The sequence below is a fragment of the Lycium barbarum genome, chromosome 12 (assembly GCF_019175385.1).
Source record: "Lycium barbarum isolate Lr01 chromosome 12, ASM1917538v2, whole genome shotgun sequence".
Classification (NCBI taxonomy): domain Eukaryota; kingdom Viridiplantae; phylum Streptophyta; class Magnoliopsida; order Solanales; family Solanaceae; genus Lycium; species Lycium barbarum.
Window position 1 is genome coordinate 68,241,081 of NC_083348.1, and position 27,974 is coordinate 68,269,054.

The following is a 27,974-nucleotide window of genomic DNA, read 5'->3' on the forward strand; positions in this document are numbered from 1 at the left end:
GAGACATTGTTAAATAGGAAGCCCAGGCAGACGTTTTCAGTATATGTGGATCTGGTTGGGACATTGTTAGTTGGCGTATGTTAAATTTGTGATCAGTTTCAGCTTCGGAGTACCTATGTTTTCTATGACTTAATGAGAGTCCAAAACCAAAATGTCACACCCCAGTCCTAATAGGGCATGATGGGCACCCGACCCTTTACTTAGAGCCGAGCGAACCCGCTGGTTTTCGTTAAATTCATAATCTCACTGGACTCTTAAATCACGAAATGAAATGCATAATGAAAGCTTTTTGAAGAAATATTCTTTTCGTCTTTCTCAAATCAAGAAAAATCTGTAATCATATGAAATTTGTAACATAATGCATAATGATACATCGGCTTGCAGAGCCGCTCACAAAACTGACATGTTATATACGTGACTCTGTCTGCAAAGTCTCTAACATAAATTAATATACCATAACATAGATACTCTAACTCGGCAACACTCTGGAAGGAAATGGAGCTCGCCAATCCAGCTGAAACATCTTTTAGCAATATCCTCTACTCATCTGTATACACCTGCGTGGCATGAAACGCAGCGTCCACCAAAAGGGACGTCAGTACGAATAATGTACTGAGTATGTAAGACATGAATAACACCATAATATAAATAAAAAAGGGAACATGGAATAAGAGAGATAACCTGTATATCTGAATGCCTCATAAGGCAGATGACATGCATGCTTAGCCTTTAAAAAAAATATTTTTGTACATATACATAGTACCATGCCCGACCATTAAGGCTCGGTGTCATATATCTAGTATCATGCCCGGACATTAAAGCTCGGTGTTATCATCATTAGCCCGCGTCCGGGGCAATATCATAACATGCCCACTGCAGTGGTGTGCACATCTACGTGCCATGCCCGGCCGACTATAGCACGGCGCGGTGTGAGAAAATACATACATATATATAAAGCATGCATGAGAGTCAAATAAAAGCTATAACTACATCGGAGTGACGTAAGGTCGGTAGCCTCCGATCATATTATGGATCAATCATCATCGTTTATCCCACCTTGAAGGAACAAGAGTCATAAGGTGAGATTACCAAAAATGAAGAAATTAAGAAATTGCAAAGTAAGCTCAATCACTTCATAATAATATAAAGCTCATGTACATGGAAATCTCTATGAATAAAATCATCTCATAATAACATGAAATCCGTATGCCTTAGAGCTTGGATAAATAAATCCCTCATAATCATCATCATGGTTATCATAAAAAAAATTATTCATCTTTGCCATCATAAAAACTTCAAGAGTCATGAATCTCTAACATTCTTGGAAATGAAATTTTTTATGGAATTTGTGCATGGTTTGATAGGAAAAGAAGCATGCCTTTAGAAGCTCAATAACATCATAAGGATCACGAAATTCGTGGACTTCTAGCATTTGCGGAACCAATGATATTATGGGTACGACACAAAGGTTTATAACGAAAGGATCATGCCTTTAGAAAGAAGGGGACTAGCCTTAACATACCTGGAGGATAATTTCTCGACTTCCAACTTACTTCCTGTCTTGCAATTCGCTTAAAATTATTCGTAGCCTCGTAGTCTACATATACAACCATTCATGCTATTGTTAGAATCATCATCATACGCTCGTCTTAAGCCCTTAATTAAAATCCTTTTAGATTCTGTTGAAATTCGGGCAACATCTCCCCTGTTTATACGCCTAGCCCGAAATCATAATATCAACAACCATTCAACAACAACAATACCAACAACATCAACAACAATATCCTCAACATTCTACAAGATAATTATATGTATTTTCATCTAAAATTCTCTTCAAACTCAATCCATAAATCAACAACATCAACACAACAAACTATAACCTCTATTCTTGCAAATATTCCTTAATCAAAGTTGATAAAGAGAGAGATTCAATGATTCATACCTTATTTTTACTAAGGTAGCAAGATCTTCCATATCTACTTGTTTCCAAGCTCACTCCAACACAAAAAGAAATTATAATTGCGACTACATGTTGTCCGGACTTCGATTGGTATTCCGTAGCTTGAAATTTGCTCAAAATCCTCAATTCTATGTGAGATTAAGAGCCCTTTTGATGGCTGAATTTTCTGGAAATTTTGAGAGGTTTAGGATGAAGAAAAATGGGGTTTTAACCCCTTTTATAGTAGCCAAGGTCGGCAGTACTGTAGCAGTACTGTAGCGGCCATGTTTCTGTTTTGCCAGCTCAGTTTGTAACGTCTATAATTCTCTACTCCAATGTCCTATCGACGAGCGGTTTGTTGCATTATAAACTAGGCTCGACGAACTTCATTTTAGGCTTTCGTTTCAGCTTAAAACTCCTAATATACTAGGAGATATACCCTTCCAAAGTTGACAAAAAAAATCTGCCCAACATTTCTCAAATTTTCGTTGAACTTATCTTCTTCAATTTGCTTGATCTCGAAATCTTCCGAAACTCTCCATACATGATATTTATCATTTATTATACTTGATAATGGTCATATTCTTGTGTTTCAAATAGTCTTTCCCGATTACGACTTACGAGATCGTAATTCATCCTTTACTCCATTGTTACATACTTCCCATGGCTTGTACCTTCCTAAACATCATGGGATGTCTCCGATACTCCATTACTACGGTGATGTACGTGTCATGCTCATGCTCTGAAAGTGCGGGGTGTGACACAAAATACCCCTAAAAGAAAAAAAACTGTGACAAAAGTACCTTTAACGCGGTATTTTACTGCGTTATAGGACCCGGTAAAAAAATAAAAATAAATTTTATAATGCAGTTGTGGAAGCAGTAAAAAAAAAATTGGTCAACTTTTTTTTATTTTTTATTGCAACACTTAGTTTTTTTTCCCCATATTTTAACCAACGATTAGTCGTGTGTCATGACTCTGAAAAGTCAATATTTTATATATAACTTGATATTTTTTTCTGTGTACAATAATGTAGTCTCAACACATCAAGGATACGTAAACGTTCGGATGGTCATTTTAGGGCTTGAAAAGGTGTCCGAAATAAGTTTTGTTTGAAAACTTTAGGTTAAGTGTTCTATATACATAGACGCTCATTTTTGTTTGAGGACTTGTTGTCATTGGCTTAATTTTTTTTATTTTTAGGGTTCAGATTTAAGTGTGTTATTTTTTAAAGCGTAACTTTTTTTTTGAATATACGCGATTTTTTGCGCTCGGACGTCTGATTTACGTTTTTTTTTTTTTTTTTTGCAACATATTCGAAATAAAGTTACGCATTAAAAAATAACACACTTAAGGAACACTTAGTGTTTTTGTATATAAAAAGATCAGAACATCTTATTATTTTTAATAAATCTTTTTTTGCAACACTTAGTGTTTTTTTCATACTTTGTCCAACGATTAGTCATGTGTCAAGACTCCGAAATGTCGGATCGTCATTTTAGGGGTTGAAAAAGTACTCGAAGTAAGTTTTGTTTGAAACTTTAGGTTTAAGTGTTTTATTTTTTAAGGTTTTGATTTAAGCGTGTTCTTTTTTAATCAAGACATAACTTTATTTTGAATATAAATCTAATTCAATTAGATAAAAACGTATTTAAAAAATATAGGGAGAAAAACTAACAACCTTTTGTCTAAAGTTTATTAATGCTGGGCACATATTAAATAATTGTTAAAGAGTAGGTACAAGTTAATGACAATTTCCAAATAGGTTGCGCCATGAAACAAATGGTGGTCCTAAAATTTAGCCTCGTATAATAGAGAATGACGCATGGTGTCTCTAAAAGTGTCCGGTCTTGAATTTTTGTTTCCGTAAATAAAATCTTTAAAAAGAGATCTTAACTTGAAAAAAATCTTTAGAAGTAAGACATTAGTTCTCGCTTTTGTCTATAAGGTGGAACTTATAATCAATTAAGCAGTTCATTGCCTTGAAATATCACGAACTCATGCCTTATAGGCAAGAACTAGAAGTTATGTCCGGTGAGCACCCATCAAGCATAATTTCTAGCTCTTACCTATAAGGCAGAACTTGCACTAATTGAGCAGGATCTCTGTCTTGAAATATCCTGAACTTCTGTTTTATAGGCAAAATTAATGTGTGTTCACAACTTATGCCTAATGAGAACATTCTAGCGATTTTTTTTAAATCCGAAGCTATTTTTAATTTTTTTTATTAAGCGGGGTCAAAAAATAAGACCGGCGCCATTTGTAAACTGGACCCCGTTTATAAAGTCCAAATTCCTGAGGAGGCCCAATTTAATAAAATCGGCCCAAATTCGGAGCGTGTATAGTCTATCAATATTTTGTGTGGATTGTTCTTTAAATGCACTGGTCTTGAATATTTGTCCCTCAAATTAGTGGTCTTTAATTTTTGTCTTTCGCCTAATATCTCGAAGTTCTGTGTTTGAACTTCGGTTAAGTAAAAAATAAATAAATTTCGCAAGGCAGAGACTTGTGGCAAAGTTAGACATATTTGGGAAAAGTTAGGCCTTAAGGTAGAGGTTTGCCTTAAGGTAAACTTTTATTCAAGATATGCCTGAAGGCCTCATTCTCTGCCTTAAAGATCTAACTTTTGCCCAAAATTAAGCTTATTTGGGCAAAGTTAGGCCTAAAGGCAAAAACTTGTAAGATTTCAATTAAGTAAAAAATTAAAAAAAAAAATTTTGCCTTATGTCTGAAGGCAAAACTCTAACTTAAGATAGAGTTTGAAACTCTGACTAAGGTAAAGTTTTGCATGCAAAAATTTATCTTGTGAATTCAAACTCTATGTTGTGATTTTTTAAGGAATTTGAATTTGAAATCATTTTTTTTTTTTTGCGAAGGATAAAAATTAAAGACCAATTTGAGAGATAAAAATTAAATGGAAAAGGGTCAAATATACCCCTATACTATTTAAAAGGGGTTAAATATACCCTTTATTATATTTTAGGTCTAAATATACCCTTGTCGTTATATTATGTGTGATCAAATATATCCTTTCTCTGTTAAAATTGTCAGAGGTGCATAATTAATCTTACATGGCATTGACATTTAATGAGCCACGTGGCATGCAACCTCAGCATCGCATAGATTTCTCTTAGCACCCATTCGTCTTGATCTTCCACTTCATCGCCGGAGCCGGTGACAGTTGAGTCCGATTCCGTCGTAATACTAGTTGCTCTTCTCTGTGCCCTAATTTGCGTGGTAGGTCTCATCGCCGTCGCGAGGTGCTGCACAGCTCCGGTGATAATTGCAGTTCCCTCCGGCGACGATCAACTATCGGCGGCGAATAAACGATTGAAGAGTATAATTTACGCTCTCAGTGCATTTTACCTGTAGTAACAAGCCATTTACTGTGTTATGCGGGCTAGGACTCATCTAGGGAAGTTACATGTAATTAATCTTTATTACTACATCTTTGAAAGTGAGACTCCGGTAGTGCCGCAAAGAATTGGCTATTAACATCAAGTCTGTTGAGATTTATGGTCTTACATGTTAATTTTACAGCTTCTTCACCTAGCAAACCAGTGGCGGCACTATCTCCGTTAGAATGGTAAAACAAATTGTGGTGAGAGACAGAGGAAAGAGAAGTGAAACAAATTGCTCCGCCACTTTGTTTCACTTCACCTAATCAACCATCGGCACAGAGAAAAGCAGCTAGATTACGACAAAATCGGACTCCATCGGCAATGAAGGGGAAGATGAAGAGGAGTTGGTGCTGAGAGAAATCTATGCCACGCTGAGGTGGGATGTTACGTGGCATCCACCTCATCAAATGTCAATGCCACGTAAGATTAATTGTCCATCTCGAATAACTTTAACGGAAGAGGGACATCTTTCAACTCATCAAATGTCAATGTCAAGTAAGATTAATTGTCCATTTCGGATAACTTTAACGGACGAGGGGCATCTTTGATCCCATAATGTAACAGCAAGGGTATATTTAGACCCAAAGTATTGTAAGATTAATTATCCATTTCGGATAATTTTAACGGACGAGGGGCATCTTTGATCCATAATGTAACAGCAAAGATATATTTAGACCCAAAGTATAACGAAGGGTATATTCGATCCTTTTCCAATTGTACAGGGTATATTTGGCTCTTTTCCGAAAATTAAATGCCAGTGCGTTTGAAGGACAATCGCGCAAATGACCCCTAGTCTATTACTCAATGTAATAGTAGTTCAAAAGCCATCATTTTTTTCAAATATTATCTCCTTTCAATCCCCATTTATAACCTTGTAACTGTAATCTGATTTCAATCATCTGACACACTTGATTCCCTCTTTAACATATATGCCCTACACACTGTACATCTATATATATATATATTGCTGTATTATGTTTTATAGCTGCGCTTTGTATCATACCTAGCATTTTCCGCCGATCTTGGTATGTTATCAATCTATCTCTTCCTTCTCCATTTCGTTTCTGCTTTAAATTTCTCTTAAATAATTGAGTTGAATTTGCTGGAACAAGTTCCTGAATTTCTCTTATTGGGTGTTTTTGTTTAGTCTCCATTTGAGATTTTAGGGTTGTTTATTGGTGGATATATCCCTTTTGAGGTAATTGGGTGACTATTTTGAGTATACGCCATGGCCTTGAATCAAAAGGAACGATCCTTAACTGGGATAGAGTTCGATAGAGAGTGTTTCATAGATGGATGTGAAGTTGGAATGTCCGTTAAGGAGTGTGATGTTGTACTAGCTGATTTGTTGTCGCGGGATCTCACAAGTATCTTAGGGGATTTAGGGTTTAAGGCGGACGGGACTGAGGTTTCAGGACTCTTTCGGGAGCTTGATTTTGGGTTAAATAATCTTGGGTTTGAGGCAGACAAGGCTGAGGTTTCAGCATTGTTTCCGGGACTTGATTTTGGATTAAATACTGGCACAATGAGAATTCATCAGGATGGAAATTGTGAGTTGTTCAGGATGAATTTCAAGGAGGGATTGGACGGTGGCCATGGTCTCGAGGATGACAAGGCGGATGGAGGTGATCCTTCAGATGCGTTGTTGCTGGCCCTAGGTTATTTAAGGTCGAGGGACCTTCTTGCAGTTGAAAGGGTATGCAAGTCTTTACGTGATGCTGTTCGAGGAGATCCACTTTTATGGGAAAGCATTCACATAGAACAAAGCTTTAGTAATAATATCACAGATGATATTCTTATAAAGCTGACAAATAGGGCTCAAGGCCGTCTTCATTCTCTCAGTCTCTATCGCTTGTCAGAGATCACTGATGTTGGTCTAATGCATGTACTTGAGAGGAATCCCAGCCTGACAAAGGTCAGTTATTCTCGTGTTGCTGGCTTAGCTAAATTTTGTCATTATGTCTTGATGCTTTTGCTCAATCTTGTGTCTTGTCAGATGTAATATGTAGTATTGACAGTAAAGTTGGCATGATTTGCAAGTCTTACATTAGAAGTAACACTTGCATGTCTTTGCACTTTTATCAGCTGTGTTGTTACTATGTTCGACGTGCATGTCTTTGTACTTTTATCATAGTGGTGTTGTTACTATGTTCGATACACACCTTATTGGTCTGATATAATAATTTTAAAATGCTCAGTTTTGCTAATCGGTGGAGACATACCGTGCAAAGCAAGTTTGTGGAATGGTTGTGTGAATGTTTGGCCTCTTAAGTCCTAACTTTACCACAAGATGAGTGTCATAGAAATGTGGATGTTAAACTATATGTACGGTCATACAAGAAAAGAATTGATGGCATCATATCGATTGAAAAACATGGGGATAAAAGAGAGGAAGTCGCCGGAGATGGTTTGATGATGTGGAACATACGTAGATCTCTAACTACACTGTTCTGTAATTCTGGCACCATGACAGGGAACATGTAGACCTAACTTACATAGAAATAAGTTGTTTCAAAAGACCTAAAATTTCTACGAACCATGCAGACTTACAAAAACAGAACGCAATAGAAGCACAAAGTGCATACTGGGATTCCTCATCGTTGCGTTCCTCCTTTTCATTCTTTTAAAACCCATGTTGATCTTTCCATCAAAGAGATGCTTTTTATGGTATCAATTATGTCTGATACTGCCCCTCAAGTGCAATGTTTAGTAATGTGCTGATAATTGGAAATAATAAATTGGTTTCGTTATTTAAGTCAATTCATTTATGTTGAGAGATCATATTAACAATTTCATTGACGCAACTTTAAGAAAGTGACAGCTGTATCAGAAATGGAAGGATCTTATGTCTAACTGGTTTTGGTAGTCTTTTGTAATTAGTTTCTGCCATTCACCTCCTTTTAACCATTTGGGGAGTTCATCTACTCCATTAAGTTTCTTACCATAAAGCTCTTCACATCCGTCTATCTAGTTTCATTTTGATTCTATTAATCTCTTCTCATCTAGTTGTTCAATCAAGCGCCAACACTTCGAACAATGAATTTAGAACCCTAACTTGTAAACCACACATTTTCATACAAAACCCTAAATTCAATCTGAATTTCCATGTTGACGTCTCTTAATAGGATTAATAGAATTTGATTCTATTAATTTCTTTCAGGCACTTCTTACTTATGTTGGTTTTCTAATATCATGTTTGCCTGTGTTCATGCAGTTGAGTGTCCCAGGATGTATGAGACTCACCGCAGATGGTATTCTCTCTAACTTAAAAGTCTTGAAGACTGCTGGAAAAATCAGACTTAAATATTTAGGAATTTATGGATTGTTTGGTGTAACAAGTCAGCACTTGGAAGAGTTCAAGCTCTTAATAGGTGTAGATAATAGTAAGCTGCCAACTACTCGTAAGCCACGGTTTTTTGGCAGTGACCAATTGCGGGTCACTTCTGATGATCATGCTGTGGACATTGAAGTTTGCCCAAAATGCCAGAAGCTTGAACTAGTTTATGATTGCCCTTCAGAGAGTTGCCAAAAGAAGCAATCTTCCACTCAGTTGTGCAGGGCTTGTACTACATGCATTGCACGTTGTATCAATTGTGGATGTTGCTTAAGTGGCTACTTGCTTTGTTTAGATTGCTGGAGACAACCCTTGGTTGCCAAGAGAGGAAGCAGAAAATGACCTTTTTGTCTGAAACTGTTCACAATCAGGGGAGTTGACATTTCTACCGCTATGGCTAGGATGCATAATGTTTGTTTCTTTTTTTGGCTGTGGGAAAGCTTTGGGATCATAGAGTGCCTTTGAGTATCAGATGTAAATTGAAGTCCTTTGGAATCTGATTATTGTCAAATTGCAAGGAAGCATGGCAGACAAGAAGCTGATATCCCGCATGGAAGGTTTTGATAGCCTTATGCTATTTGTATGCTGTGTAATGATTTTGTTTTTTGAATAAACCAGAGCAAATATATTTTTTTATCAAAACTATCAGATACCTAATAGTGAAATTGATATAAGCATAAAAATTAGATGCTTCAAATGAACCAAACCATTCCTTGTTTACTTATTATAATACTCTTTCTGTTTAACCCGTGACTTGTACAAGCTCAATGGCAGTTTCCAAACAGGGATTGCCGTGAAATTTTTAAGACTTACTCCCTCTGTTGACTTTTACTTGTCCACTTTTAACTTTTCAAGCTGTTTAAGAAATAATAAATAAAGTATGTATTTTATCATAATGCCCATATTAATTGGTACATAATGGTATTAGTTTTGAAAAATGATTAGGAATGAGTAATTAATATTTAGGGTAAAACAGGAATTTTTTTTTGTCTTATCTTGATATGGGAAAAATGACAAGTAAAAATGAAAATATATTTGAGGAATACTGGACAAGTAAAAGTGAACGGAGGGAGTAAATGTTATTCCCAAAATTTTGAGAGTATTGGCGTGTATGTATATTCCCTAGATTAAATTGGCATGTTTTTAGCCAACAATTTTATTGAGCAAATTTAGCCTAAAAGAAATGACATTCAATAGCCATCTGTGTATCTCAAACGCACAAAACTAGGAGAGAATATATTTTGCCTAATATAACGCTGTTCACGAGCAAAATTTAGGTTTCTTCCCCTTTTCTCTGCCCCTTCCATCTATTCTCCCCGTCAGATTGTTTTGTTCGGTATACAGGCAAGAAGATCCATAGGATTCTCTGCCAATATTGATACATAATGATATGAGATTGCATGTATACGTCAAGTTGAAGAAAAACAGTCCCGAATTCAAAAAATTTGCACCATGTAAAATAACATGGCATGCTGTTGATATACATGTTATGGCTCCCAGAATAAATATTGAAACTGAATCTAGATGTACCCCAATTTCTGATGTTCATGGTATACATAAATTTTGATACAGTTTTCTTGATTAAATATGATAATGAATACCAATTTAAGCTCAAAATATGTGATATACATATTAATAAAGATAATGATATACTTAGGAGGTGGGCGTTCGGCCATCGGATTGGATATGAAAATTTCAGTTTGGATTTTCGATTTTCGGATGGAAGAAATTACAATCAAAATCCAATTCAATCCAAATAAGTTCGGATCAGATTGGATCTTTTAAATTCGGTTTCGGGTTAATCGGTTTGAATATTTCGGATTTTCGGTTTTGACTTTTGAGCCTTTAAGGCAGGCTTATTAGGAACAAAACTCATATGCCTCAGTTATCAAGTTACAGGTCTTAGCATAATGTGAAACTAAATATGTGGATTCAGCAAAGAGTTGCTACCACTAAGGAGCCATTTGGACATGATTTCATCTCATGAGATAAAATCATGTTTGGACATGCAATTTGGATTTCTTAAGTTGCAGTTTTTTTTATAAACATAAAAACTCCACAAGTTGTGAAAACCATCAAAAATTTTCCAATTCTTATACAATACTACCAAATGAGTAAATCATAGTTCATAATAAAATTAATATATTACTAGAAGGCCTTTCTAAAAAATACAACATCAATTGATCAAACTTTAGTTCAATAAAAAAGAAAATTTAACATGAATAGTAATGTAACTACTCTTTAATATAATCCTCCCACATGGTACGAACAATCTCTTCACGCCGAGCATGCATTTCCCAATTGCTAAACATGATTGGTAAATATATCTACCAACTTATGGGTCTTTTTTTTACAAAATATAAACGTATGGGTCAAATTTTACATTTATATTTTTTGAAATCATGATTTCAAATCCCAAATCATGCCTTTTTGGATGATTTGGGATTTCATCTCATGAGATGAAATCGCATGTCCAAACGCCTACTAAACCAAGAGATATGAAGTCGCATAGTTCAGTTCTACATTATTCCATCTGTTTCATTGAAAGCTGTCTTATTCTTAAAGTAGTGAAGAAAACACCAGCTTTGCAAGCTATATTATATTTAACTTGATAGAAAATTCTATATTGGACTTAATATTATAATGGGTATGGTTGTAGGGTACTAATCAATTAGACCTTTGGACTAATTAGAATTGGGCACATATAATATAGGTAATATAAGGTATAAAAAATTTGGATTTTCGGATACTAAATCCATATCAAATCCAAAATCCAATTTTTTTTTTAAAAAATCCGAAGTCCAATCCATAATCCAAAAATTCAAAACAAATATCCAAAAAATTCGAATTTCGGTTTGAATTTCGGGTTAGCCCAAACTATGCCCACCCCTACTTTGTATGTACACTAGCATAACGTATCCCAAAAAATGGTGTTATACATACTGATATACATTAATATGTATACACATTATTCCAGGTATACGATAGACCAGTATGTATACTAATTTTATGTATACATATTATTCCAGTTATACATACTATTAATATATCTGATACTTTTTCAAAACTGTTGTATACTGATTAGTGCGAAAAATATGAGATACATATGATAGAATATCATTTTTAATTAAAGAAATTTAAGAAAATGGAATTAAAGAATGAAAACAATAGAGGAGAGAGACATGACTTCGACGGATTTCAGAATATAAACGGAGAGATTTTAGGAGAATAAATGAAAGTGCAAAATTATAGGAGAGAGAATGAGATTGGAATTGTGATCCCACCTTAGGAGGAAAGTCCACTTCGGCAAAATACAAGAGAGATGCTGAGTATATAAGTTAGCAGGTTTTACATTCTAGTGACGCGTTTTAAAGCGGTGTGGGCCTAGGCTCAAAGCGGACAATATCATTATGGGGCTGGGTCGTTACAGAACAACTCTTGTGTCTCACCATTCAACTGAGTTTAGGCAAATCTCGGGTAGGAGGGACAAACCCCAATGAGGACGCTGAGTCAATAAGAGGGGGTGTATGTGACACCCAGCTTAGGAGAAACGTTTCACATCGGCAGAACACAAGGGAGATGCTGGGTATATAAGTAAGCAGGATTTACACCTAGTGACGCGTTTTAAAGTCGTGCGGGCCTAAGCCCAAAGTGGATAATATCACTAACGGGGATCGTTACAAGAATGGTATATTGAGCTATTTTAAAAGAGCTGATCTATGGGGTACAAATTTTAATGACCCGAAACGTGTGACATAGTCAATCATTGCCAACTTTTTTTTTAAAAAAAAATCATGGCTAGTTTACAAGTAATTGCACGATTTCACTTCAAATGGATTGGTCTTTAAGTTTTGTCCTTCTAATTGGCTGGTCTTTAATTTTTATCCTTCAAAATCAAACTTATACTTATAGGGGCATAAATTCTTTAAGCACGGAGGCATAAATTATGAATATTATGACGGATAGCTTATGCCTCCTAAAACACAAGTTCGATTTTGAAGGATGAAAAACTAAAGACGAACTCATTTGAAGGACAAAAATTAAGGATCAAGACAAAAGCGCAAATGGCCCTCCAAAAGTTAGCCCTGTACGAAGTCCAAAATCCGGAAGAAGCCTAATTGCATAAGATAGGCCCAAATATGGAGGTGAATGTATAGTCCAGCCCACCATATCTCGCGCCACTTGTTTCCCACCAAAGAAAAAGACATTCCTATGATTCATAAAGCCTCTCTTTCCTCCACTGAAAGTATCGATCTTTAGACACAACAAACAACAATTTCTATCACAAATAGTTCAAAAAGCCTTCATTTATTTTTTCAAGTGCTTGTGGGATTTGGATTTTGATTCTTTGTCCTCACTTATCTCTTTTCAATCCCCATATATAATCTTGTAATCTTATTTCAAATCTTCTCACACACTCACAAACTACTAATCTGTATATGCTCTACACCATATGTATATATATAGTCTTCTTATAGCTGCGCTTTCTATTACCACCAGCGTTTTGCGCCGATCGCGGTATGTTATCCATATATCCTCTTTGGTTTAATTTTCTCTTAAATATTTGAGGTGAATCTCGTGTTTTGCTAGAACAAGTTCTTGAATTTCTCTTAACAAGAAACTTTGGGGAGATCGTTGGTGTTTTTGTTTAGTCTGCATTTGAGATTTTGGGGTTTTACTGAAGAAAAAGGTGGGGGTGATTTTTTTTTATCATTTTTAGGTGATTGGTGCCTATTTTTAGTAGACCCCATGGCCTTGAATCAAGAGGAAGGATTCTTAGCTGGGATCGAGTTTGATAGAAAGCGTTTCGTGAGATGCGTAAATGATAATGTGGATGGATTCAGTGATGAAAAAGAGGAGCTTTATGATCATGAAGGTGGGAATATTGCTGATATCACTGATTTGTTGCCTTCGGATCCCTTTAATATGGAAATTAGTACCAAAGGCAAATGTGTCGCGGCTAGCACAAGTTGGTTAGAGGATTTTGAGAAGGATTTTGGGTTTAAGGCAGACGAGCCTGAGGTTTCAGGGGTGGACGGTGAGTTGTTTGGGGAACTTTGATTTTCTCATGACTGGCACAATGATAATTCATCAGGATCGGGGTTTCCAGTTGATTGATGGAAATCATGACCTGTTCAGGATGAATTTCAAAGAGGGATTGGACCGTGGCCATGGCAAGACAAATTGTGATGTGGTTGGAGGTGGTCCTTCAGACGCGCTGTTGCTGGCCCTTGGTTATTTAAGGTTAAGGGATCTTCTTGCTGTTGAAAAGGTATGCAAATCTTTACGTGATGCTGTTCGAGGAGATCCACTTTTATGGAGAAGTATTCACATAGATTATCCATTTAGTTTTAAGATCACAGATAGTACTCTTATAAAGTTGACAAATAGAGCTCAAGGCCATCTTCATACTCTCAGTCTCTATAACTGCTCAAAGATCACAAATGTTGGTTTAATACATGTACTTGAGAGGAATCCCAGCCTGACGAAGGTCAGTTATTCTCTTGTGTTGCTTGCTTAGCTAAATTTTGTCATTGTGTCTTGATGGTTTTGCTCAATTTTGTGTCTAATCAGATATAATATGTAGTATTGACAGTAAAGTAGGCGTGATTTGCAAGTTTCATTTTAGAAGTAAGAGTAACACGTGCATGTCTTTGTGCTTTTATCATAGTTGTGTCGTTACTATGTTTGTCACTCACCTTATTTGTCTGATATAATTATTCTAGAATCCTTATTTTTTGCTAATAGGAGGAGACATACTGTGAAAAGCAAGTTTGTAGAGTGGTTGTAGAACCAACAATATTACATGGAGGTGAATATTTGCCTCGTAGTCCTAACTTTTCCACAAGATCAGTGTCATAGAAATGTGGATGTTAAACTAAATGTACGGTCATACAAGATAAGAATTGATCGCATCATTTAGATTGGCAATTACCAAAATGGGATAAAAGAGAGGATGTCGGCTAAGATGGTTTGGTTATTTTCTTCTGAAGGTAAGTATCTAAGATAGTTCGGTCATGTTCAACGTAGATCTCTAATTGCACTGTTCTGTAGTTGTGGCATTATGGTGGGGAACCTAAACCTAAAATTACATAGAAACTAGTTAATTTCTCGCAGTCTTACATATATAAATTCACAAAATGAATTTTCTTTGTAAATTTAGTCAAGATAAAGATAGTAATATTTGCGTAATACTACAAATTGAAACAAACAAATACAATGTGAGACATTCATACGATTTGTTTTAAAAATAAATGTATAAGGAAAAATTAATTTTTAAAAAAAGGGGAAATAAATCCAGATAATACAATGCATGGGTATATGGAGTTTATAATAATAGGGTTCTCGAGGAACAATCCCTCATTTGGGAAGAGAAGTTAAATTCATTTAGAATATGTAACATAATTTCACCTCGTCTTCCCTCCTTGTTTAAATGGAGAGGATCCGGATCCGAGATCAAAATAGAAGTGCAGAGAAAAATGCACGTCAAACACTATGGTAACGGAATTTAAAAGAACACTTAAATGGAAATCACAAGATCTAATAAACAAACAATTATAGGGAAAATGAAAAAAGATTGATTGAAACCCTAAAAGAAATGGATGTTAAAATATCTAAAAACAAACAATTATAAGGGAAGGAAGAAGCTAAATAATTGTATTTAGAGTGTCGTATCCACCAGTCTTCCCAGAAGGAAATTTACTTTCCATTTCCAGCTTTATAATTAGATCTTCTATGGATGACTGGCCAAAGGTTTCTGATGGTTCTCCACACACTAACACCATAGGGACTGGTCACTATGTTTCTAGTCCAACTGTTTTCCTCTCCATACTTTTCTTTGATCACCTCTTTCCATAGGGGTCTCTCTTCTGATGCCATTCTCCAATTCCACTTGCTAAGCAAACTCTGGTTCTGAGCTTTAAGATTGCATATCCCTAGCCCTCCATCTTAGTGAATATTATGGTTGTTTCTATCCTAATCAACAACTTTTTCTATGAAACTACATAATATTCAAGGAAAAACTATAATATTTAATTCATAACTACAATATTCAATTCAAAAATGCAGTATTTGATCCACAACTATAGTATTCAATTCAGAAATAAAGTTACAATATTCAATTAAAAAATACAGTATTCAATTTGAAAGTTCAGTATTCAATTAAAAAATACAATATTCACACCAAAACTACTGTATTCAAACAAAAACTACAGCCATATTTTTCTAGAGGTTCAGAACTCTCTTCTTATTTGCTGCTTTTCTTCTAGTTGTTCAATCAAGCACCAACTCTTCATTTTGAACAATGAATTTAGAAACCCTAACTTGTAAACCACCCATTTTCATACAAAACCCTACATTTTACCTTAGTATCCATGTAGACGTCTCTTCAACCCGCCTCCGAACTTGTCGGGTTAATCCAAGGCCTTGCCGGCATTGACAAACGGAGACAATGTCCTCTAGTTAATGCAAGACTTGAAGTAAATAATGCTTATATGGTGATTAACAGAACTTGTTGAAGTGAAAGCAATCACTAGCATCTAAGATTAGTTCTTCATAAATTTCTTTCTTATTTCTCTCTCTCCCAATCCCTCCAAAATCAATTTGTAGAAGCATTGGAAGGTCGCTCAAACAGGAGTAGAAACGGATAATGTGCGAATTGTGGATTCAAGCAACTTATAGAAAAGATATGATGGGTAGCCGAATATCACACATCTGTAAAGAGGAACGAAATGAGTTCTTGGAGATGAGATGCACTTGATTTGGAAGAGAGAGAAATACAAGTAACTTTTACGAGTAAAAATGGGTAATGTATTTATCAGAATACTTAAAAAGGGAGAATGACTAGCAACTGTTAAGGTAATACAAGATGAAATTAATATACTTAAAAATGGATAAAGAAAATTAGTTTTAGATTTCCTGTGAAGTATAAACAGTAAATGGGTAAGTTGTGTTAGTAAGTTTTTTCTTAGGGCATACCGTGTAAAATTCTCAATAATAAATTGGTCTCATTATCTAAGTTGATTCCTTTATGTTGAGAGATGGCATTAACAATTTCATCGATACAACTTTAAGAAAGTAACAGACTCTAACAGAAAGGAAAGATCTTATGTCTAACCGGTTTTGGTAATGTTATACTAAAGTGTCTGCCATTCACCTCCTTTTAACCTCTTGCAAAGTTCATCTACTCCTTAAATTTCTCACTATAAAACTCTCCACTTGTGTCTAGTTTTCAATTTGGTTCTATTAATTTCTTCTTTTTGTTTTTGCTAAGTATTTAATAGAATTTGATTCTATAATTTTTTTCAGGCACTTCTTACTTGTGTAGTTTCTGATATCATGTTTGCCTGTGTTCATGCAGTTAAATGTCCGCGGATGTCTGAGACTCACCATAGATGGTATTCTCTCTAACTTAAAAGTCTTGAAGGCTGCTGGAAAAACCAGACTTAAATATTTAGGGATTTCTGGATTGTTTGGTGTGACAAACCAGCACATCGAAGAGATCAAGCTCTTAACAGGTGCAGATAATAGCAAGCTGCCAACTACTCATAAACCGCAGTTTTTTAGTGGTGACCAGTTGCGGGTCACTTCTGATGATGACCGTGCGGTGGACATTGAAGTTTGCCCGAAATGCCAGCAGCTTAAAGTAGTTTATGATTGCCCTCAAGAGAGTTGCCAAAAGAAGCAATCTGCCACTCAGTTGTGTAGGGCTTGTACTACATGCATTGCACGTTGTTTCGATTGTGGATGTTGCTTAAATAATTGTGACTACAAGGAGCTGTCATCTTTCGAGTTAATTTGTTTAGATTGCTTGAGAAAACTCAGGGGTTGCCAAGAGAAAGAGCAGAAAATGACCAATTTTAAAAAAACCACTGTTGTTCACAATGGGAAGAGTTACCAATTCTTCCTCTATGGCTTTGATGCATAGCGTTTGTTGCTTTTTTTGGCTGTGGAAAAGCTTTGGGATCGCATAGTGTTTTTGAGCATTAGATGTAAAATGGAAGTCCCTTTTTTTCTCCTGAAGAAATTGGAATCTGATTATTGTCGAACTGGAAGGAAACATGGCAGACAAGAATCTGATGAGGGTTCTGATAGCCTTATGTTGTATTATATGCTGTGTCATGATTTTGTTGAGTAACAAAGGAGAGTAATGTAATTCAAGCTGAACTCCCGTATGGAGGCTTTTGTTGCTTCATATATAGCCTTATGTTGTATGCATGTTGTGTCATGTTTTTGTTGAGTAACAAAGGAGAATAATGTTATTCAAGATGTTACTACACCGAACTTCTTGGGAGAAAGAAGTTGAAGGTAGATTAAATGTGTATGATGATACGTGGACAGACTAAGTTCACGGTGTTAATCATCAACAGCTGCGGGGTTGCAAATATCAAGGCCTACTTGTTTGTGGTGGAGTTGGAGAAGAATGTACCACAGTGTTGGTTGGCATTGAGACGAAGATTAAGTTGAGACATTGTTAAACAGGAAGCTCAAACAGGCATTTTCAGTGCATGTGGTTCCGGTTGGGACATTGTTGGTTGGCGCATGCTAAATCTATGATCAGCTTCCGCTTTGGAGTACAGATTTTCTGTATGACACTATGACTTCCTGAATATTGTGATAAGTCCCTAGAACAAGAATTGAGACGTTCTATATTATCAGACAGTTAGGGGCATCCATATTATTTGGTTGCCGGAATGTTTATCATTTTTTTTGATAATCATGATTGCCAGAATGATTATAAAATGATTATTGGCGAAGAAAAATATTTGACCTCAGCTACAAATACAGGATTACATGTTACAAATAACTGATCTGTTTATCTCTCTTAACTTAATGTCACCATTATGGTGAGAGGTTAGGCTGGACCTCGACCAGTGTATTAGAAACTTTTTTTTGGTGCGGATTGCCCTTCATACGCACTTTGTCTTTAATTTTTACCTCTATTTTTCATTTAATGAAAATTTGTGAGTCAAAGTACCTTTATTCGCTGGTCTATGAAATCGGAGATTCCGTGTTCGATACCCAGTAGAGGCGATGGATTCGTCATTTTCTTACAAAATAAAAAATAAAAAATCACAAGACATAAGTTTAGAGAACCCTTGCCTTATAGTAACTAATTTGCTCGGCACTACACAACTTATGCCGGAAAATGTACTTCCTACAGAAATTATGCCGGACAAGGCAAAGTTTTTATAAACTTATGCCTCAGCAAAATTAGGTCATAGATAAGGGTAGACCGATTTTTCTTTTTTTGTTTTTTCGATGTCAGGGATATTTTCGGCTAGACAAAAATTAAAAACCAACTATTTGAGGAGCAAATATCAAAGACCACTCCAAGAAAGGGGCATTCCTGCGAATGATAATTACAAGAGGGGTGGAGCAGTATTATAGTTCCTGTTAAGGTTGATATGAGCGTCATCCGGCAGAAAAATAACTGTGATTATTCTTGCTGTCCATTTGTACCATTGGCAGGAAGGAAAGCAATTTGTAGCTTTGAATCACCTATACTATTTCATAGTTTGCAAATGATCTTTCAATATTTGAACTAGTGGTGAAATATTGTTTCAACAAGTGGTGGTGAAATATTACACAACTGATTTGAGAAGTATTCCAAATGAAATATGATTTTCACTCACAAATCTTCAATTTTAACGATTTTTAAAAAAAAAATAGATGTGCCTAGAAAGAAATCAACAACACATCTAGTAAGATTCTTCTTGTCAAATTGGTACACAACATTCTAAAGGATTTCCAGAAAGCATCGAGACGACTCTACTTTTAAAGCATACTGAAAAAGCTTTCGAAATGTGTTCACTCTACACCCTTCGTCAGGATGGATGATGAAGGCTGAGGCAACTCTAATCTGGAAGAAAACATCCAATCCTGTCCTTTCTGCTAATAAGCAACTCACCAGGTGAACCTTACATTCCCTCACATAATCAACAAATAAAGAGGCAGGAGCAGATGCAGCCTCATACTGACCTCTAGAGGACGATTAAAGTGCTTCAACCTAGAGGTCTTGAGATTGATGAAGCATCATCAAGTTCTAAAAGCAAGGTTAACATCTTTCTCAGGTGCTACTTAGAATAGAGATAGCCAAACTCTAACTTGCGAATGTTATAGTGCTGTGAAATAAGGACATTCTGATCGACCCGATTGGCTCTCGTTCTGGTTCGGCGAAAAGGTGAAAAGCAAACCTTTCCACCTCCCAGGGCAACAATAATAGTGAGAAGAGTGAACATTCTCCATCTAAACTTCAACTGCCAAATACCTATCTCCAGCAGTTATAGATAAAAACATAGATGTACTCTGCAATCTCCACCAGCGAACAGAGAAAACAGCCAAGTGCATTGGACTGTGTATCACAGACCAGTCTTTTAGAAAACATAATTTACCGCATATCAATATAAGATTTACTAAGGCTTCCTAGCAGCCAAGGTCCAAACATTGATGAGTAATAAATTGAGCCAATAGCACCTAAAATTTTAAATTGCTACTTGATTCCTCCTAATCAATAATGCAGACCTATCAAATTAGGCACACCAAACAGAGAGAATATTTAGGAATTAAATAATGGACATTACTATTAAAATTGTGGAGATAATGTGAATTAATTATATTCTCTTGAAGGTAACTTAACCAGAAAACTTCACCAACAACCAATGAAGTTCCCGATTCGTATTATAAACAACGTAGGATGAGGCCATAAAAATAACAATTTAAACGATTCCGACATTAGTGTCAAAGTTGTCCACCAAAACCTTGAAACTCTGTTTATCAGTTCAACACCAAAAGGCCACTGCATATAAACCACTAAGGGGGTCGTTTGGTTGCTGGTTAGAAAGTGAGTTACTTATGTATCAAAACCAGCATAACTAGTACCACGTTTGGTAATTTTTAGTTGTTCTGTATAAACCGGCATAACTGGGTTAATACATGTATAAATTACGAGGGAATCAATGTATTATATATGCAGGTTGGAAGATGGAATAAGTAATACATGAATAACTAAAGCCTACATTACTATACCTGCATAACTCTAACCAGCAACCAAACAACCCCTAATGCTTTTTGCCTACTCTTTGTTGCTGATTTCGAATGGAAAAGGCTATAGAGTAAACATAATTCTGAAATTATGCATTCCAACAATAGTATAACACAACCAAAGACGCACAAAGCAAAAAAGGGAGCAAACAGCCAATGAAAGATTTAATCTTTTTTCAATATCTCATCCAATAAAAACCATATAAGTAATCTGCAAACCACAATATTCTTTAATTCACCTAACTTTTCTCTATTTTTTCACGAAAAGCAGACATGAGATAAGAAATCCAGTGTTTCGCTAAGATTTCGAATAGCGGCCCCTCAAATTTCCTACACCTTTCCCTATACAATTCAACCCAATTATTCGAAACCCACAAAATGCTAACAGAAATAGCAGTAACAACGACAACAAAAACACAAGAAACCCAAACCCATCTAGGTATGACATTATCAGCAGCCCCCCTAATATAACACGAAATCAACTTGTAAACAATATAGAGTCCCGCAATACCTCTCACCAATGAATACAGAGCATAAAACAGAGATGGAAAGTATACCATAATTCTGAAATTAAGCATTCCAACATTCGACGGAGAGCATTGGCGTAACTGATAAAGTTGTTGGCATTTGACCAGGAGGTCACGGGTTCGAGCTGTGGAAACAACCTCTTGCAGAAATGCAAGGTAAGGCTGCGTACAATAAACCCTTGTGGTCCGGCCCTTCCCTAGACCCCGCGCATAGCTGGAGCTTAGTGCACCGGGTTGCCCTTTCTTTAAAGCATTCCAACAGTAGTATAACACAGCCAAATATGCATAAAGCAAAAAAGGAAGCAAAAAGACAATGAAAGATTGAATCTTTTTCAATATATCATCCAATCAAACAATACAAGTAATCTGTAAACCACAATATTCTTTAACTCACCTAACTTTCCTCTCAAATTTCCTACTCCTTTCCCTATACAATTCAACCCAATTATTAGAAATCCACAATATGCTAACAGAAATAGCAGTAACAACAACAAAAACCCAAGAAACCCAAAGCCATCTAGGTATGACATTATCAGCAGCCCCACTGATATAACACGAAATCATCTTGTACACAAAATAGGGTCCAGCAATACCTCTCACCAACGAATAAAAAACATAAAACGGAGGTGAAAGCAAACCATAAACTCTCGCAGCAAACTCCACGTCAGCTTTCCTCGCATTCGCAAGCGTCCACGTGTTCTGCACAAAGCTAGTAACCTCAGCAAGAATCAAAAGCACGAGAATCGCGTACGCGCCATGATACACCATGTACCGGCACGTGACGAACACGAATAACGTCGCCGCGTGGTGTCCTATGAAGAGAACATCACCAGGGTAGAAAATGAGGTAGTGGGTCAAGTCCATCAAGAAATAGGCGATGCTGTAGTCGAGGACGAGGTTTTGGAATGGGGTGTTGGGAGCGTGGAAGTCACGAGCGGGGTCGGCGAGTAGGGAAGTGATTGCGAGGAATACGGCGGGTGTGCCGTGGAAGAAGGAGATGATGCAACTGGAAGCTTCTGGACGGAGTTTAGGTTTCCATGAAGGGAAGATGAGGAAGTAAGCAATGAGGTAAATGATGAGGAAAAAGATGAAGAAAGAAAGGAGATTGGGAATTGATGAAAAAAAAAGAATGAGAGCTTCCATCATGAATGAAAATCTAATTGATTGGGAAATCGAATTTAGGGTTTAATATTGGCAGATGAAAATTCGAGGAGGAAATAGGTGGAGTTTGGTGTGAATTGTACTTTTCGAGAAGAAATAATGAATCCAAAAAGTCAACTTCCCTCGAGCCGATGGACCTCTAGTTCCGTCTTTTATGTTTAGGTGTGCCTATTTTGTGCCCCCTCTTTGATTTTGTCATCTAAAAACGAATTTATTGTTATAAATATCTCAAATAGTGGATATCCATTAAGTTATAAATATCCCAAAATATCCCAAAATATCTCAAAATATCTCATGTTCTGTTGCTCTTATAAATAGGATGCACAGATGCAATGTTGAAATAACAGAAATAATATAATCTGATATCTCTCTACATATTCTCTCTACATATTTCTTCTGTGTATTTACTTATAGCTTTTATTTTATAATACGTTATCAGCACGAGCCTTAGCCATCTTGAGCAAATACTTTGAAAGTCTCGAAGGTGCAATTCTTGGAATTACACTGAGTACAAGTCGTTGCCTCACTGGAGATAAAGTAAAGGACTTGCAGTACTTATTTAGTCTAAACAGTTCAGGTAACATGTTCCAAGTATTTTTCTATCTTTGTTTTGATGGTTGATTGTTGTTGACTTTAACAACTACGAAAATTTTAAACTGATTTTTGGGAGAAGCTCACCATCAGCGTAGTAAGAACTAAGAAACATGGCCTTTCTTTTTTTAAAATATTACTATGGAATATAGCACTTCGACCTCTTTTTGACAAAATATCTTGAAGCCAAAGTTGCTGAAGGCCTTATGCCAATATTTTACTGGAAGGTTAGTTCGCAAATATGAAATGATTAAATGAGTTTATATCAGTGAACACCAGAAGTGGTAATATTTTTACGGGCTTATTGTGTTTATGATTGAAGATGTGTTAGAGAAAAATTCTTCACATTATATGTATGTCTCGATTTGCTCCTGAAGTAGCAATATCTTAAAAGAGGCTATAAGCTATCACGATTTGATATGCTTAAGGCACGTTCAGATAATTATGTTTTATTCCTGAAGAATGAAAACTTTTGATAAATGTTGCAAATATAGATCCATTCCCTGAAGTGAATGTGATAATATATAGTAAAGCCTATAAATATAAACGTGCATTTGATTGTGAAATATTATGATCCATCTCCAGAAGAGGTAGAATAATTGAGAAGAAATATTCTGAATATTATATGTTTTTCTCCCGAAGTACTAAACTCATAATTTTGCTCCACGAGTAGCAAACTTTGAATTCTACTCCAGAAGTAGTAAGCCTATGTATTTACTCCTGAAGTAGTAAGGTTTTTAATTCTACTCCTGAAATAGTACAACTCTGGAATCTACTCCCGAAGTAGTAGAATTCAGAAATTTACTCCTGAATTAGTCAACCTTTAAACTTTACTCCCGAAGTGGTAAAACTTGAAACTTTACTCCCGAAGTAGTAAAACTCTGAAACTTTACTCCTGAAGCAGAAAGCATTACCAAAATATCTGAGAAATACTCTGAAGCAATGTCTTCTCGTGTTTGAGCAAAATAACGAGCTATTGATTAGCGTCGTATTTCAAGCACATTTAAATAATCAGGTTTCATTCCCCGAAGTGAATAAACAAATACCACAACTTATCTCCTGGAGGGATAAAATACAAGGAATGTAGATGTTATATTTTTGTGGTATGAAATTCAGACATTGCTACACGTACCTGTCGTACGTTGAAACATATTAAAGTATCATTTTAAGGAAAAGGGAGCAGAGTAGAATGGTTCTGCTATAACCACATTAATACATTATGGTTAGTTGTTATTGATTTCCTCGAAGGAAATAACAATTAATGTATTTTCCCCTGAAGGAATTAATAACTATGTGGTTGCCTCTTTGATACAAAATGTTCAGATGTTAATGATGAATCTTCCTGAAGGAGATGTTTAAAATATTGAAGTTTAGAATTCAATATTTATTTCGTGACACCAGTAGTGTCGAAATTTACTTTCATGGTATCAAAAGTATTTGAGAAATATTTGGTAATAGAAATTAATGATCAAAAGCTCCAGAAGAGCTAATTATTTATTTGCAAGTATCATGACACTAGCAGTGTCCAAATAATATCTGATCATGATAAATAAATTGAAGTCTCTTGAAGATGTTATATATGATAATACCATTCATCGTAGATCGTAATTGGTACGATCGGAACACTATAGTAGACCTGAAGTTTACTAACAATAAAAATGGTTATCATATTGAGACTACAAATGATCGGAATATTAAATATCTTCAAGTTACTACGGGTAAGAAATACACATGTGAAATTTTACCCGAGCATGATGAGATCACATACCACGATAAACCAGAAGTTTATTGATATATAATTTCATGCAATAGTAAACCAAAAGTTTATTAAAAGAAATAGCACTCGTGATAGTAAACTTGAAGTTTACGGGTACAGATAATTTTATCAGTTGACAAGACCATTTTGATCGTCCTGATTTAAATCTGATGTGCTAATTGAGTATTAAAAACATATTGAAGAACTAGAAGATTCTTCAAGAATTTGTTTGTGTTGCTTGTTCTCATAATAAGTTGATTAAACCAGCTAATGTTGGGACTGAATCCCCAAAATTCTGAAAAATATATAAGGTGAATGTGGGCCCCTTCACCTGTAATGTGATGTCTTAAATAGATGCATCTATGAGACAGTCACATGTATGTTTATTGTCAACTGGCAGTTTGACATTTACGAAGTTGCTCGCTCAAAATGATTGAGTTGGAAGCACAATTTTCAGAATATGTAATCAAGACAATCATCTTGATAATGCTGGTTTATATCTAAGTTGGTTTGGCATTAGATGCCTCCATAATACAGCTAAACCATTGCTTATGAGAACAAAGTTTCAGATATTGGTCTGAGATATGATATATTGCATACAACAGCACTTGTATGCTTCAGATCAATAAATTTTGATATATTCTCCCCTCATATTTGGTTCAGGGTCAGGAACTAGATATTTCCATCTTTTAGCATTTGATGTGCGGTACATGATTAATGGATATACCATGATGCACACAGACGGATTTTCCCAAAGAAAATGGGGACATATGTCACTAAAATAAGGGGGAGAGAATAAGCAGCTAAGAAATATGTTGTGAATTATAATCAGTATGATCCTCAGATAATTCAAGTCAAATGCTGGAATCATTTGCTGACCCAACTATTTCATATTTCATCTGCAAAATGCTCCTAATGTCCCGGAAGGACAATTCTACAGATGCATGAAGCACGGTAGACGAATCGGTTCCAAATATAATAATATTTGAAAAAGAGAGGAGCAAATGATCATAATAAAGAGGCAGTGTGCTCTTGAAGAGCTACGACATAACACTTCATAAACCTTATGAGAGGTTCAGGTACCTGAAAATGATGAAGTGATGAGATCTCAGTAAGTTATGTCGAATTGCGAACCGATACAAAATGATATCTTGTCGACGATATCTTTGATACAATATGGCGCGCAATATTGTATAAGATTGTGAGGATCTAAGTACTACGTCTCTTAAAGCATGTTGATGTAGAAATAATTACCAAGTAAAATGATGCATCTTGGTAAACGTAATGTTTATTGGACCAGCAGTCCAAACATCAGAAAATGTCACATTATTTATACTGATGGATGCTGTCACCGCCTATGTGGCTTACTTGATGAAATTTATATGAAAATTCCTGAAGGATATAAAATGCCTGAAGCATTTGGTTTAAAGTCTCGGGAAATGTATTCAATCAGATTACAAAGATCATTATATGGTTTAAAACAATCAGGGCGTATGTGGTATAATCGCCTAAGTGAGTACTTGATAAATGAAGGATATATAAATGATGCCATTTGTCCATGTGTTTTTATTAAGAAAACAAAATCAGGGTTCATTATACTTGCTGTTTATGTTGATGACATAAACCTTATTGGAACTCCAGAAGTGCTCCAAAAGGCGATTGAATATTTGAAGAAAGAATTTGAGATGAAAGTTCTCGGAAAGACAAAACTCTGTCTTGGTCTGCAAATTGAACATTTCGCAAAAGGGATCTTTATCCATCAATCTGCCTATACTGAGAAAGTTTTAAATCGGTTTTACATGGACAATTTGCATCCTTTAAGTACTCCTATGGTTGTTCGCTCACTTGAAGTGAGCAAAGACCCGTTCCGACCTCAGGAAGAAAACGAAGAGCTACTTGGTCCTGAAGTACCATATCTTAGTGCAGTAGGTGCACTTATGTATCTTGCTAATGCTACAAGACCTGACATAGCATTTTTTGTTAATTTGCTAGCAATATATAGCTCTTCTCCTACACGGAGGCATTGGAACGGGATTAAGCATATATTGCGATATCTGAAGGGAACTAGCGATATGGGTCTGTTTTTGGTAGTACAGATCTTGTTGGTTATGCAGATGCAGGTTATTTATCTGATCCACATAAAGCTCGATCTCAAACGGGCTATCTGTTTACATGCGGAGGTACTGCTATATCATGGCGATCGACCAAGCAGTCCATTGTTGCTACTTCTTCAAATCATGCTGAGATAATCGCTATTCATGAAGCAAGTAGAGAATGTGTGTGGTTGAGATCAGTGATACATTTCATCAGAGAAAGATGTGGCTTGAAGTGTGATACAAAAATGCCCACAGTATTATATGAAGATAATGCTGCATGCATAGCTCAATTAAAAGGAGGTTTCATAAAAGGAGATAGAACAAAGCACATTTCACCAAAGTTATTTTTCACACATGATCTCCAGAAGAATGGTGATATTGATGTGCAACAAATCCGTTCAAGTGACAATCCTGCAGATTTGTTCACTAAATCTTTGTCAACTTCAACTCTTGAGAACATGATATTCAAGATTGAAATGCGAAGACTCCGACATCTGAATTTTGGTCTTCGTCGGGGGGAGTGAAATACGTGTTGTACTCTTTTTTCCTTAACCAAGTTTTGTCCCATTGGGTTTTCTTGGTAAGGTTTTTAATGAGGCAGCTCGCAAAGCGTATTTCTAGATATGTGCACTCTTTTTCCTTCATTAGGACTTTTTCCCACAGGGTTTTTTTTTAATAAGGTTTTAACGAGGTACATCATCTATTAATGGACATCCAAGGGGGAGTGTTATAAATATCTCAAATAGTGGATATCCATTAAGTTATAAATATCCCAAAATATCCCAAAATATCTCAAAATATCTCATGTTCTGTTGCTCCTATAAATAGGATGCACAGATGCAATGTTGAAAGAGCAGAAATAATATAATCTGATATCTCTCTACATATTCTCTCTACATATTTCTTCTGTGTATTTACTTATAGCTTTTATTTTATAATATTTATAAATTACTCATCATAATATCAATTAAGTTAGGTCAATATTTTTAAAAACTTTATACATAAACTCGATTTTAAAAGATAAATTTTAAAACTAGCTCATTTGAAGGGCAAAAAGTTAAAGACCAATCTAGGCAAATCGTGTAATTATGAATTATGCATGTATTAAATTCTGCATAAGTAATATC

General features: G+C 35.7%; 3 protein-coding genes across 3 annotated transcripts; 2 read left to right on the forward strand and 1 right to left on the reverse strand.

Annotated features, from left to right (window-relative positions):
* The first annotated feature begins 5,654 nt into the window (after nt 1-5,654).
* On the forward strand, nt 5,655-9,420 carry LOC132622898 (F-box protein SKIP14-like). Its single transcript, XM_060337580.1, has 3 exons — nt 5,655-6,365; nt 6,488-7,255; nt 8,555-9,420. Exons 2-3 carry the CDS (start codon nt 6,569-6,571, stop codon nt 9,014-9,016), a joined length of 1,149 nt encoding a protein of 382 aa, XP_060193563.1. The 5' UTR covers nt 5,655-6,365; nt 6,488-6,568; the 3' UTR covers nt 9,017-9,420.
* A 4,234-nt stretch (nt 9,421-13,654) lies between these two features.
* On the forward strand, nt 13,655-18,531 carry LOC132624820 (F-box protein SKIP14-like). The gene is made up of 2 exons (XM_060339541.1): nt 13,655-14,165; nt 17,034-18,531. The coding sequence occupies exons 1-2, from the start codon at nt 13,743-13,745 to the stop codon at nt 17,598-17,600; spliced, it is 990 nt and encodes a 329-aa protein (XP_060195524.1). The 5' UTR covers nt 13,655-13,742; the 3' UTR covers nt 17,601-18,531.
* A 3,021-nt stretch (nt 18,532-21,552) lies between these two features.
* On the reverse strand, nt 21,553-22,582 carry LOC132623411 (TLC domain-containing protein At5g14285). The gene has a single exon (XM_060338158.1). It carries the CDS (start codon nt 22,387-22,389, stop codon nt 21,634-21,636), a length of 756 nt encoding a protein of 251 aa, XP_060194141.1. The 5' UTR covers nt 22,390-22,582; the 3' UTR covers nt 21,553-21,633.
* Between the last annotated feature and the right edge of the window lie 5,392 nt (nt 22,583-27,974).